A 13,942-nucleotide genomic window follows, 5' to 3' on the forward strand; every position below is an offset into this window, starting at 1 on the left:
CACTGAAGGCTTGTCACTCTCAAGTCTGGAGGTTGATGCTGTGGTTGGCTGTGGCCTCGGTTCCTCTCCTGCGGGCCTCTCCATACGGTTTCTCAGCTTGGGCTAATTTGAGCTTCCTCACAGCATGGTGGCGATTTCCACGGACTAGAGGCCCAAGACAGAACAAGAAGCAGGTGGAAGTCATAATACCTTTATCACTTTGTCCCGGAAGTCATGCAAGGCCATTTCTTGAGGCAATCATAAAGTTCCATCTGAGTTCAAGGGGGAAGAAAATAAGCTCTGCCTTTTGATGGGAAGAGAGAGGCAAAGATCAGAAATATTCTGATGGTCATTTTGAGAAAACGACTGTGCCTCACGCAAAGGAGTTTTCAGTTAATGCTTGATGACTGACTAATGTTTCCCACCTTCTTCCTTATCCAACTTTCCATAAAATTTACCTCCTCTTCCCTTCTCCCTCCCTGCCCTTTATGCAGTGGAAATAAGGAGCAAGAAATGCCCACATGTAGAGAGGAGAGAGAAGCAAAAGGCTTGGCCTTGCTAACAGCGGCTACCTGCTCTTGGCACTTCAGATGAGACTTGGAGTGACCCCAACCCAGGCTGATCACCCCCACTGCTGCAGAGCCTGCTGGTTTCCCAATGCAGAGAACACAGAGGGCTTTGCACCTAAGTATCTTGTTCGCATTTCGTATTCTCTCTGACTGGCAAGAGAAGGGACTTCGTGTCATTATGCAAATAACGTAATAAAAAGCCAAAACTAGTGTGCTCCCTGTGGTGACCCTGGGTAACGGATATGCCAGAGATTAGCGTTCCAGAGCCCTGCACTGGGAGCGGCTGAGTGGGCCCACTGAGCAGGGTAGCCACAGGGAACTTGGTCGGGTTGCTTTTGACATTCCTTTCACCGGCCACCTCCAGCCAAGCTGGTCAGCCCCAGACAGCTGTCCTTAGGAGATTCAGGGCAGGACAGAGGGAAAGGAATGGGAAGGACACAATGGGACATTGGTGCTTCTCAGGCCCCATGTCTTGGGTCATTCTGTGTTAGAAACTCAGCCTACGTGTAAGGAAGAACAGAGAGAAAGGGTCTCCCATTCACGTCCACTTCTGGCATTTTTCCTCCTCTAACTCCACTGGACTCATAACTGTGAAATATTTGTTCCTTCCCACACATACGATAATGGCAGAAATTTCTGTTATGTCTTCCCGAATGAAATGGGGGAGATCCTCAAGCCACCCTCTTCCTCTTTCCTTGCCCCTCTGGAGGCTTTTCCACCTCGGCCTTAGCTAGACTGTTTGAAGATGCAATTGTTTGCTCGTCATTCATATCGGCCAGGCCATTGTGCGGCCGTGCTCTGACCACATCCCCATCACTCAACTGATGTGCACATGAAAAGTAACATTTGACTTAATCTAAGGAAAACAAATGTTGGAAGACACATTTGAGAGTATAAAAAGAAAAGATGCGTATAGGCACATATATGTGACAAATTCCAAAAAAAGTGAAGTTTTTAAGTTTGTGAATGCACAGATGTACCCATGCCATTCTTCTGATATTCACTGAGTATGTGGTGTACGAACAACAGTATAAATAGGTGCTAGCCACCTACCATTTTCATTGTCTCACAACAGATGCCTCCTCTGATTCACAGGGCTATTCAGGCTATGTAACAGAGCCTTATCTATGCCACCTAGAGGCCTGGACTCAGAAACCAGAGACAGGCAGAGGGCTGAGCCTGCAATGGAACGACACCCATGATTTTAAAGGAAGAGTGGACACGCAGATTAGTGAAATCGGCTCTGTTCTCTAGGAGCCCATGGGATTTGCATTTCAGGCTCTATCATCACCAAATCTACTTATTAGTAATTTAGGCAACTAATCTTTTAAACAATCAACATGTGGAGAAGTAGTTATCGCTCTGGCTTTATCTGAGCTCCCTCTTGACCCATCTCCAACCCAATGGTTCTCACGCCATTTCTCAGCATTGGCCTTCGTTAAAATGTTTTTTAACTTTTTTTTTTTTTTTTTTTTTTTTGAGACACTGTCTTACTCTGTTGCCCAGGATGGATGGTACGATCATGGCTTACTGCAGCCTCCACCTGCTGGGCTCAGGTGATCCTCTCACCTCAGTTTTCCAAGTAGCTAGGGCCACAGACACACCACCACACCTGTTTTTTTTATTTTTATTTTTATTTATTTATTTTTTTTGAGATGGAGTCTCACTCTGTCACCCAGGCTGAAGTGCAGTGGCGTGATCTCGGCTCACTGCAAGCTCCGCCTCCCAGGTTCATGCCATTCTCCCACCTCAGCCTCCCAAGTAGCTGGGACTACAGGTGCCTGCCACCACACCTGGTTAATTTTTTGTATTTTTTAGTAAAGACAGGGTTTCACCATGTTAGCCAGGATGGTCTTGATCTCCTGACCTCATGATCCACCCGCCTCAGCCTCCCAAAGTGCTAGGATTACAGGCGTGAATTTTTTTTTTTTTTTTTTTTTTTTTTTTTTTTGTAGAGAAAGAGTTATGCCGTGTTACCTAGGCTGGTCTTGAATGCCTGGGCTCAAGCATTCCACTGGGTTCAGCCTCCCAAAGTGCTGGGATTATGGGCATGAGCCATTGTGCCCAGCTTTTTAAACAATTATTTTCTTTTTTTCTTTTGAGACAGAGGCTCACTCTGTTGCCCAAGCCAGAGTGCAGTGCCGCTATCTGGGCTCACAGCAAGCTCCGCCTCCTGGGTTCAATCGATTCTCCTGCCTCAGCCTCCTGAGTAGCTGGGATTATAGGCACCCACCACCACACCTGGCTAAGTTTTGTATTTTTAGTAGAAACAGGGTTTCATCATGTTGGCCAGGCTGTTCTCAACCTCCTGGCCTCAGATGATCTTCCCGCCTCAGCCTCCCAAAATGCTGGGATTACAGGCATGAGCCACCATGCCTGGCCACATTTTTAAGTATTTACTTTGTCCCAAGAACTTCAGGTGCTTGATTTAGGTACTTTACTCATATTATCTCATTTTATCTTTATCCAGAATTACCAGGTTAGGTACTGATATTATCCCCAACCTACAGATGAGGAAATGAAGTTCTTGGAAATTGTACTAGTTGCGTAATGAGCAGCAGATGAAGCTTGGATAGAAACTCAAATCTCTCTGACTCAAGATTTATGCTCTAAGTTACAATAAACACCGGAGTTACACTTAAAGAGCTTATAGTCTAATTGAGAGGACAGAAAATTCACAAGAAAGAACCTGTGAAGAGTAGTGGTTATGTGCTTAGGCTGTAGACTTGAATTTGGATCCCACATCACACTAACTTTCTGTGTGACTGAGCAAGTTATTTCACTTTTCTGAATATCCATTTTCTCATCTGAAAAAATAGAGTACGTCCCTCATAGAATTGCCAGGAGGATTAAATTAGGTTACTCATGTAAACAGTGTTTTGTATTTAATAAGTGCTGTGATTATTACTACTTTTATCTGTTTTCTGTAACGATGACAGAGGGTGTATTATATCATGTACTAAAGGCACCTTGCCCAAACTGGAGGAGAAAAAGCATCCTACCGGTTCAAGTGCATTACTGATAGCATACCCCAGCTGGATCCAGGACCAGGAGGGGGTCGTGGAAAGGAAGCATTTCTATTGGCAAATGTGAGTGATCTGCTGTAGCTCAGATGCCACCCCAAGCAGCTTGCCTTGCCAGAGGTCTCTGGTAAAGGGGCATCATTGGGTACAAACGTGCTGGGGCACTTCCTTGACTGGAACAAGGGACTGTATGCCACCCTGTGGATCTAGGACTCAGTGGCTCTGGACCCACAGACCCAGCCTTTCCAGCATTCTGCAAAGGAAAGTGCTTCTCAGAAGCCAATGACTAAGCCAGCCCGGGGGTTCCTTTTACAGTGATAATTGTTGGGTCGAGAAGGAACCCCAGAGCTGAGCCCCACATAGGGCTAGGAGCCCAGGCCTCTTGTCTTTCTCACTTGGAAGTCAATTTTACATAGCATGGTCTAAAGCCTCCTGGACCCCACAAGTCTTTTAAATAATAACTAACTTCTCTTCCCTTGAATAAAATAATCAGCAACAATAAGAGAAGCAAAGTCATTAGAAACGGAAGGAATGTAGTCCCTCTGAGGATGGCTGGTGAATTTGCATGCTGGTGTTCTTTCTACACCCAGCCTATCACCTCAGTTAAGTACTTATTGATGATTTATCGGTGGAAAGTTCTTGAACGCTAGCAACATGCTCATTTCTGTAAAGAGCTTTAAGTACAAGAAAGAGTTTTAAGTTTAAACTTTTAAAAGTTTTAAGAGTTTAAGTAAAGAGCTTTATAAGACACACATGAAATAGCAACAGCTCCTCATGTGTAACAAGCTGCAAATAAGTGAAATTTCGGCCAGCTCAGCAGCTCCTCGCCTGCAGACAGCAGCAGCCACATCAAGTTGCCCAGACTCATTCCTCTTGTTTGCCTTCTCCGTCCCTACTCTGGTCTTCCCAGAGCAATTTGGAGAAGGCTTCCTACTGCCAGTGGCATCATAAAAATGACAGTGTACTTGCCAAGGGCATGATCTTGGGGTGCTCCTAAAGCTATTGAACTGCAAAAGGGGGTGCCATTTATTTGCAGAAGCGGCAAGAATGCTCTCCTTCCCAACTCTGCTCTTTCACTTGGGTCTCAAATCAGCTTGTTTGGGGCCTTATCTCCCCAAATCTTTTATTCCATTTAGTGACCCTCACCTCCCTTCCCTTTCCCATATTGCCTTTTCAAATTCAGCCCAGTGAGCCAGACAGGGAACTCTTCTCCTTCATCTTCTCTCTCTTCACAGCCCCCACGATCTATCTCTTCTTTTCTCTACATTGTAATGGAAAAAAAGCTTTTTGTCTAGCCGTGATTGCAAATAGAAGGGGGATGTGTGTGTGTGCACACATGCACACCCAAAGCGGTATTCTCACGAGCTGTTAACAGCTGAAAGGTGTCATAGGTCATCATCAGAAAGGTTTCATGGAAACAGGAAGCTCTCAGGAAGATCTCACTTACCTTACACAATGGCAAAGATAATTGTGCATCAGGGTGAAAGAGTAAAGAAAGGTTACTTGCAGCAAAAGGAACCACAAAATTAAGACACAGAAGCATACCTGAGTAGGGCTTGTCTAGTGGAGCAGTGAGAATAGTTAGAATTGGACAGAAGTTGCAGCAAGAGGAAGTTGTGCGATGTAAGGGTGGCAGGTGGGACAAAGATGAGCTTTGGAAGACAAGTGGCTGAGAAGAGATTTGCTGTGGTCCATCTCTAGGGAGCTCTCTGAGGTTTTTGAGCAGATTGTGGCAGGATGACAGCTGTATTTACAACTTGCAAGGGAGCTGGATCCAGCCAGGGAGCACACGAGGTGTACTGAATGAGGGAAGAGCATGTCAGTGGGTCGTCAGGGAGGGAAGAGTCTCAGAGAGAAATGCCCAGACTGGACAGAAGTGTGAGGCATTCCCAGTGAACCAGGATGCTCTCCTCCTACAACGTTGCCACTTGATTGGAGTTTCCTTGATTGTGAACTACATTCTTAAGGAAACTTCTATTCCAAAATGAGTTCAAACTGGTTTTGTGCCCTTTCTACACCTACACTCTATCTCATCACTTGTTTTTTCTAGCTGTGTACCACTTACTTCCTTAAGAAGTCTCTCCCAGGTCTGCCTCCAGAACCGCTGGCTTTGTGTTCTCTGTGTATTCTCTTTGCTGTGAGTCTTGATGTTGCCGTCTGCATGTGCCCTTGGTCAGGACAATCCTGAGTTCACTGTTGCCTGGTCCACCCTCCTTGGGATAATGATGGGAGGAACTTTTTGCCCATCTATGGAGCATCACTGTGCCCAGCCCTGCCTCCCGGGCTTCTTTGCCTCTGAGATTCCATCATCTTCTCCCCCAACCTAGAAGAGGGAAGGGAAAGAAATTATTTCACTGGGAACTCCAAGGTTCATGAATGATAAACTAAGAACGTAAGCCATTCTCTACAGCGGAAGATGCTACCTGATTTCTGAAATGTCGTCTCTTTTTGTAGCAGGACTGTGGTGCATATTCTTCACTCTTATCACCAAAAGACACTTGGGGTCACAGGTGGTAATGTGTCCTCTGCTTCCAGTGTGGAACTCAAGGAATTTCATGGAGTCAGGGACAGCTGTCTGAAAGGTTGCAATGTCACCCTTTTCAGCTCAGAACCATAATTCCTTGAGCCCAGATAACAGTTCAAAATTTAGGATACGAAGCCAAAGCTGATCTCTAGCTGAAATCACGAGTGGATATAATAACCAAGAAACAAATGGTTCTGACAAGTACAGCTTTACTCTGAGCATGACTCAAGGGCATCTGGTAGAAAATGAAGAACGATCCCAGCAGATGTTAGGTCTAGGGAGATCCCCTTGGTTAGGGGATGTAAGTGTTTTAATATTGTGTGGGCAACTCTGCTTTGAATGTATGTTTGGATGCACCTACACCATCCAAAGACTTCTGGTGCAAAAGCAGGACTCCTAGAATATATTCCAGTATTTTTTTCCCTGATCCCAGCTGAAAACAGCCATAGAAGAGCCTCCATTTTTGAATTATGGCTGTCTGTCTGCTAGGGTGGAGAATGGCCCTGGGAGACAAGAGACAGCTCATGGAGCAGGTTGTAATTCTACAGGCATATGAAGAGCATTCATTCTGAAGAAGACATTCAATTCAGGAATGTGAATTACACAAGGAAGGTAGACAAATCCCAGCTTTAACAAGTGCCGTTCACCTATCACTACATTTTCAAGTAAAGGTGGTGTATCCATTTGCTAGGGTTTCCATAACAACATACCAGGGCTGGGTGGCTTAAGCAAAAGAAATTTATTTTCTCAGAGTTCTGGAGACTGGAAGTCCAAGATCAGCGTGCCAGCAGGGTTGGTTTTCCTCAGAGGCCTCTCTCCTTGGCTTGCCAATGACTGCTGTGTCCTCACATGGCAGCCCCTCTGTGCACACACTCCCCTGGGAGCTCTCTGTGTCCAAATTCCTTCTTCTTATAAGAACACCAGTCATATTGGACTAGAGCCCACCCTATCAGCCTCATTTCACCTTACCTCCTTAAAGGTCATATCACCAAATACACTCACATTCTGAGTACTGCGGGTAAGGGCTTCAGCATATGAATTTTGTGAGGACACAAGGCAGCCCCTAACAGGTGGCCTAAGAGAATCTTTTTTTGAATGCTAATAATCACGATACCTAACATGTTCTGAGCATGACTCACTATGTGCCAGAGACTGTTCTAAGTACTTTGTATGTATTATCACATCTATTATCACAATTATGGATTACATAATTATTGATTATGTAGATTATAGATCAATTATAGATGACTACCATCTTCTCTGAAGACTTACTTTGGTGTAATTATGTGACTGTAGTGAACACTATGCCCTGGTCCCTGACCTTGGATGCCTGTGATTCGATGAGACGTGGAATAATGGGAGATTCTTACCCTCACGTTTTGATTAGTAGCAGATCTCCGGAATGTGCAAAATTTTTTAGTTGTTGTTGTTGTTGTTTTGAGACTGTCGCCCAGGCTGACTGCAATGGCATGATCACGGCTCACTGCAGCCTCTACTTCCGGGGCTCAAGTGATCCTCCCATCTCAGCCTCCCAAGTAGCTGGGCACATGCCACCATGTCTAGCTAATTTTTTCTTTCTTTCTTTCTTTTTTTTTTTTTTTTTTGTAGAAACGGAGTTTTGCCACATTGCCCAGGCTAGTCTAGAACTCCTGGACTCAATAGATTCTCCCACCTCAGCCTCCCAAAATGCTGGGATTACAGGCATGAGCCACCATGCCTGGCCAAGGCTTCTTTTCTTAATCCATGATCTCCCAAAGTCACACCCAAGTCAGTGATGGGATAATATGAGTGGGAGGACCCAACAACCTCTTTCAGAGGGTCTTGCCCTGACTGGCACTTCATGTGTCTGAGATTCCTCTTTTGTCCTTTGGCTGGCTGAGTCATCAATATTGAGATCTATAGGATGCACCAGCACCTCCTGGAGGGCCCTCAGCAAACCACTGAGCATTTCTTACAAGCTACACCCCCACACCAGATCTTCTCACTTAATCCACCTATCAACTCTCTGCTAAAACTATTTTTATCCCTGTTACAAATAAGGAAACTGAAATTGGCCTGGCCACAGCCATGGGCCCCACCCTTCCCTTGTGTGACCTTGAGCAGCACACCTAGCCTCTCTGGGTGGATCTCACTGGCCTTGCCTGGAAAATAAATGCTGAATCTCATCTCCCCCTCATTGCTGATGAATCCACTCAGCTTGTAAGAGGCATTTCTGCTTATGCCTGGAAAAATCTAGCATTCACACACCACCACAATACTATATTCCATGCCAAGTCACCACTATTCTTGGCCTCCCTATCCCCACTCTCCTTTTTGGGGGTCCCAGACTACAGAACCAATAAATGAACCCACTTTCATGATTTCTCCATCCCCACTCCACTGCCCAAAGTCCCTCCTCACCCAGGTAACCTGCAAACACCCATCTGGTTTGCATAAGGGCAAACCTGCCCCCTGGAGTGTGAGTCAAACAGGAACTTCCAGACAAGCTGTCCTGGGGCAGCCCTGGGCCACCTTGCCAGCTCAAAGCAAGAGTGTCACTTGCTTCGGTGAAGAGTGACACTGGGCTTTCTGTCTCTTCTCTGGCCCTGCAGGAGGCTCTGTCGGTGGTGAGCGACGACCAGTCCCTCTTTGACTCAGCGTACGGAGCGGCGGCCCATCTCCCCAAGGCCGACATGACTGCCTCGGGGAGTCCTGACTACGGGCAGCCCCACAAGATCAACCCCCTCCCACCGCAGCAGGAGTGGCTCAATCAGCCAGTGAGGGTCAATGTCAAGCGGGAATATGACCACGTGAATGGGTCCAGGTAAGCTCGCCAGGCCTGTGCAGGACTGGGGGAAGGCACAAAGTCACCAGATCTGCAGCAAGTGGCTTCTGGCACTGAAGGTTTTTGCAGCAGATGGGGCTCTGGAGCTGGGCCAGGAAGCCTGTGTCAGTCCCTAGAGAGCTAAGACAGAGAGGGCCACAGACTGAAGATGGGGTGAAGTAGGGCTAGGAAGCCCCCCTGGCTCTCTGGGGCCCATGAAGCCCTCAGAGGCCAGGTAGGAGTCAGGCCCCAAGCGCCTATGCAGACACTCATGAACACTTATTTCTTGTTAATCCCAGGCCCAGGTTCAGTCCTCTTGGGGACGGCTTAGCAATAAGCTACTCTTCCCTGTCCCGTTGGAGATACTTAACCCTTCTGGGTGGGTCTCAGCAGAGCAAAAGTGACCAAACCATTCTTTAGTAAGAGTGGAGAAGGGATGAGGAAGGTGTCTACCTTCCTGTGGGAGCTCATTGTGTCTGGGAGGGGGCAGGCACCTGGAAGGTGCGCATGAAGGAGGTACAGTACTGGGTTGGTTCAGGCTTTGCTTGTAGAAATGGAGACAGGAGGGTCCAAGGAGAGAAAATCACACAGTCATGGAAGAGGACAGTAGACAGTCGGCCTCAGTTTCATGTCCTGCCTCTGCCCCTTGGGCAAGTCATCGAAACCCCTCAGAGCACCAGCTTTCTCCTTTCTCAAACAGGACTGGGATATTCACTTCCTCACGGCTCCTTACTCTAGCGTTACTCTGATGCCACAGGGAAAGGACCCGGGATGGTGCCTGAGACGCGTTAGGAAAGTGCTCTATAGTGACAGTGATTGTTATGAGCAAAGACTTGAAAGACAGAGAACATCAGTCTCATTCACAAAATATCAGATAATCTACTGGGCCAAAGGCACAAAGAGATGAAAATAAAAAGAGAGGGCCCTGAACGGCAGGCTGAAAACATGTGCCATTTATTCCACAGCCAGAGGCTGACTTTGAGCACAGATGTGACATTTAACCCAGAGGCTGACTTTGAGCACAGACGTGACATTTAACCTCATCAGAGCAGTGACTTAAGACTAGCGAGCTGACAGTCCTTAGGCACAGAGGGTAGGATAGGAGAGTCAGAAAGACAAGTGAAGAAGTTAGTAAAATATCCCACATAGGAAATAATGAAGTTCTGAACTAAGTGATGGTAGTGATTACGGAAACTGAAAAGGACAGATACATAAGGGCGATAGCAAAGAGATGATTAACAGGGCTTAGGTGAGTAAAGTGTGAATGAAGGGGGTACATGACAGGAAAGAATCAAAGGCGACTAAAGCCTGCACATTTTAAAAGCTGTTGCTGTGAGCGGCCACAGAAAGGTGGCACAGGAAATGCTTTAGGATGGGATGTCAATGTTCTCTTTGAGATTCCTTGTGAGCAATCGGTAGAACATCCAGATAAAAATGTCTACTAGGCTTTGGGAACTGAAGCTCAGATAATCTTTCAGGCCTGGAATTTAGGTTTGGGCATCATCTCTAAGGAGTTTGAACTGTGGAAGTGGATGAGGTCACTGAGGAAAGCAGCCTGGATTGAAGAGAGAGAAGGGAATGAGCATGGTTGGGAGGGAGAACTCCTCCAGAGCAGCCGGTGGCCCCAGACCTGCCTGTGGGAACTCCCAGCCCTACCATATTTCAACCCCACTAACCAAAACCAGCGACTGGGATCTCAGCCACCTTTCCAGATCGTAGGATTTCAGGAAGGCTCAAAGGTTCTGAGCCTGCAGCCCCTCAGATGAATCTCTCTCCAGAGGTAATTCTGATGGTGCCGGAGCTCCTAAAAGTCGAAGGACATGATGTGTTGAACATTTTCCCATATTATCTTACCACTTGTTCCTCACCACTATACTATGAAGTAGTTACTGTAACTTCACTGTTACCCAGGAAGGCAAGTGGGACTTTCAGGGGAGAGTGCTTTGTCTAAGGATTTAGAGGAGGCAAAGCTGGAGCCTGAACCCAGGCGTTTGGTTCCAGCCCCACGTGCCATCCATTAGGCACCTTTCTGCTCCCTCTGCTTGTGTGTCACGCTTTTGCACCACCATCTCATTCCTGCCAATGCCCACCTGGTGGGGAGGCCTATTCTACGATGCCTCCTAAATGGGGCCCTTCCCCAAGGAGCTCCCAATGCTTGTTGAAGACCCAGATCCCACTGGTGGATATTTCTTTTTTTTTTTTCTTTTTTTCTTTTTTTTTTTTTTTTGAGATGGAGTCTCAGTCTGTTGCCCAGGCTGGAGTGCAATGGTACAGTCTTGGCTCACCTCCACCTCCCAGGTTCAAGCAATTCTCTTGCCTCAGCCTCCTGAGTATCTGGGATTACAAGCACATGGCACCACACCTGGCAAATTTTTGTATTTTTAGTAGAGACGGCGTTTTACTATGTTGGCCTGGCTGGTCTTCAACTCCTGACCTCGTGATCTGCCTGCCTCGGCCTCCCAAAGTGCTGGGATTACAGGCGTGAGCCACCGCACCCAACTTTGTTGGAGATTCTCTGGCCTGTTGTAACCAGAATCTGCCTACGCCTTACCTCCATTGCCCCTGCCTGGTGCAAGCCAGCAGCACCTCTCCTAGGCTTCTGCGGGGGCATCCTGCTCTCCCCACTTCCTCCTGGCTTCCTGAAGTCTATTCTCCCGACAGCAAGCAGCCAGAGCCATGCTTTCCTCATTTGTAACCCTCTTGCTCAAAACTCTTCAATGGCTTATGACAAAATGCAAAGCCTTTAGTGTGGCCCCACCATCCCTCCGACGTCCTCTCTACTGCCGCCTCCATCCCACTTCTTCCCTCCGCACCAGCCTCATAAGACTCTAGCTGCTGCTCCTAGACCCCCAGGCACCCTCCTGCCTCAGAATCTCTTCCCCTGGGCTCCTTCATTCTGGAACATTCCTACTCCATCTAGTCATATGACTCTCTCCCTCACGAGTTTTGGGTTTCTCTACCTGAACCTCACCTTTTCAGAGGCCTCCCCTGGCCACCTGATCGAAACCAGCGCCTCCTCACTCTTTACCCTGCTTAGAGTGTCTGTCCTAGTTCTTATCACCTCCCTCACTGACATGTGGGCAGGGTCTGAAACGGTAGGTGCTCAATAAATTGTCGTCAAATAAATAACTGAATGAACACATGGCTGAGCAGACTCAAAAGAGAAGGTGCTTGTTTAAGGTTAGGACGCAGACCCAAGTCTGCCGACTCAGCCCCTTCAATGCTGAGCCTGCGTTGATGCATGGGCTTCTGAGTTCCATCTTCATGCTCAATGGAGACCCATGGGTATTTGTGTCTCTGGTGGGAAGGAAGTATGCTGTTCACCACTCCCTCCCCTGCTCCCAGAGAATCCTCAAGCACTCCAGGATACTGATCCTGGGCAAAGAGGGTCCCCCAAGGAAACTGATTTTCGGAACCCACTTGCCAGCTCATACCTGGCTCCAGTCACACCAAAAGCCAGCTGGAGAGGGCCCTTGTGAATATTCCAGTGAACAGACAGGATATTTACCTGGCTTTGGCTGCACAGAGCAGCAGCCTCTGCTTTTGAGTTGCTTGTCTTGACCCAGACCATCAGCAGGTAACAAAGTAGGTTCAGAAAGATTGATATCTTCTCACCCACCCTGGGCAAGCAGAGACAATCCTGTGGACTCTCAGAGCCAAGCAGCTTAGGCACAGCTATTGCCAGCACCCCACAAATATTCCCTAAGGGCTCACATGTAAGCTGGACTAGTGGCTAGCAGGAAGCAAGGAGTTTTAGAAAAATGTCATTGCTTACAGTGGAACCATGTCAGACCCTATCATTTAATTATGCCAAAAGCAATGACAGAATGAAATAAATGCCAGGCTCTCTAAATCTCTCATCCTGAACACTGTGCTTCTCATATCCTCTGCGTATTATTGATAATGACGGTTTGTTACTTGCATATGATTTGATTGTTTGTAGTGGTCTAATTCGCCATAACACAAAAAGATAGGAGAGGATGTTGTAATGATTCTGAACTTCAGATGAGAAAACCAAGGCAAGGTATACAATTTGAGATTGCTTGGCTCATGGGCTAGACCTGTGCTGTTCAATGCAGCAGCCACTAGCCACAGGTTGCTACTGAGCACTTGAAATACGGTTAGTTGAAAATTGAAATGTGCTCTAAATATAAACCACATACTGGATTTAGAAGACTTCCTATGGAAAAAGTGTAAAATATCTCATTGATTATTGATTATGCTGAAATGATCATCTTTTGGCTATATTGAGTTAACATATTAATATACTTTAATATATTATTAAAATTCATTTCATCATTTTGTTTTCTTTTAAAAATCTGGCTACTAGTAAATTTAAAATTATGTAGCTCAGCCGGGCGTGGTGGCTCACGCCTGTAATCCCAGCACTTTGGGAGGCCGAGGTGGGCAGATCACCTGAGGTCGGGAATTCAAGACCAGCCTGGCCGACATGGTGAAACCCTGTCTCTACTGAAAATACAAAATTAGCCGGGCATGGTGGCGCGTGCCTGTAATCCCCCCTACTCGGGAGGCTGAGGCAGGAAAATTGCTTGAACCCGGGAGATGGAGGTTTCCATGAGCCGAGATCGTGCCACTGGACTCCAGCTTGGGCAAAAAGAGTGAAACACCATCTCAAAAAAAAAAAAAATTATGTAGCTCGCACATGTGGTTCCTGTTCTACTTCTATTGGACAGTGCTGGGCCACGGTGGTCTGGACTGTTCTGTGATTCACAGTGTATTTTTTCTGCATTCCTTGACAGCATGGGCTTCTGAGTTATATCTTCATGCTCACTAGAGACCCATTGACATTTGTGTCTCTGGTGGGAAGGAGGTGTGCAGTGCACCTGAAGCTACCATGCCCACTTGCTTTTCACCCCAGTAGCAAACCCTTTGGCCCAGGGGCAAAGGGTCAACTGCAGAGACTGAGGTCTGAGGATCTCAGAGACAGGGTGGCTTGCCCACATTGAGAGAGTTTTGTGCTCTCTTTCTTCATGTCTTCCTGTTGTGGTTGACTCTGTTAGGCTGGGTTGCCTTGAAACAGCAT

At 46.9% G+C, this 13,942-nt stretch overlaps 1 protein-coding gene across 2 annotated transcripts in view; it reads left to right on the forward strand.

The window, feature by feature from the left end:
* FLI1 (Fli-1 proto-oncogene, ETS transcription factor) overlaps window positions 1-13,942 on the forward strand; it is a 118,551-nt gene that overhangs the window by 55,676 nt on the left and 48,933 nt on the right. The window contains exon 2 of one of the 2 annotated variants that reach the window (XM_009247248.4): window positions 8,687-8,898. The exons of the other annotated variant lie outside the window; for it this stretch is intronic. Coding sequence (XP_009245523.2) covers window positions 8,687-8,898 — 212 coding nt within the window. The remainder of the gene's footprint in view (window positions 1-8,686; window positions 8,899-13,942) is intronic. 2 annotated transcript variants of the gene reach the window in all.

The sequence above is a fragment of the Pongo abelii genome, chromosome 9 (assembly GCF_028885655.2).
Source record: "Pongo abelii isolate AG06213 chromosome 9, NHGRI_mPonAbe1-v2.0_pri, whole genome shotgun sequence".
Lineage (NCBI taxonomy): Eukaryota > Metazoa > Chordata > Mammalia > Primates > Hominidae > Pongo > Pongo abelii.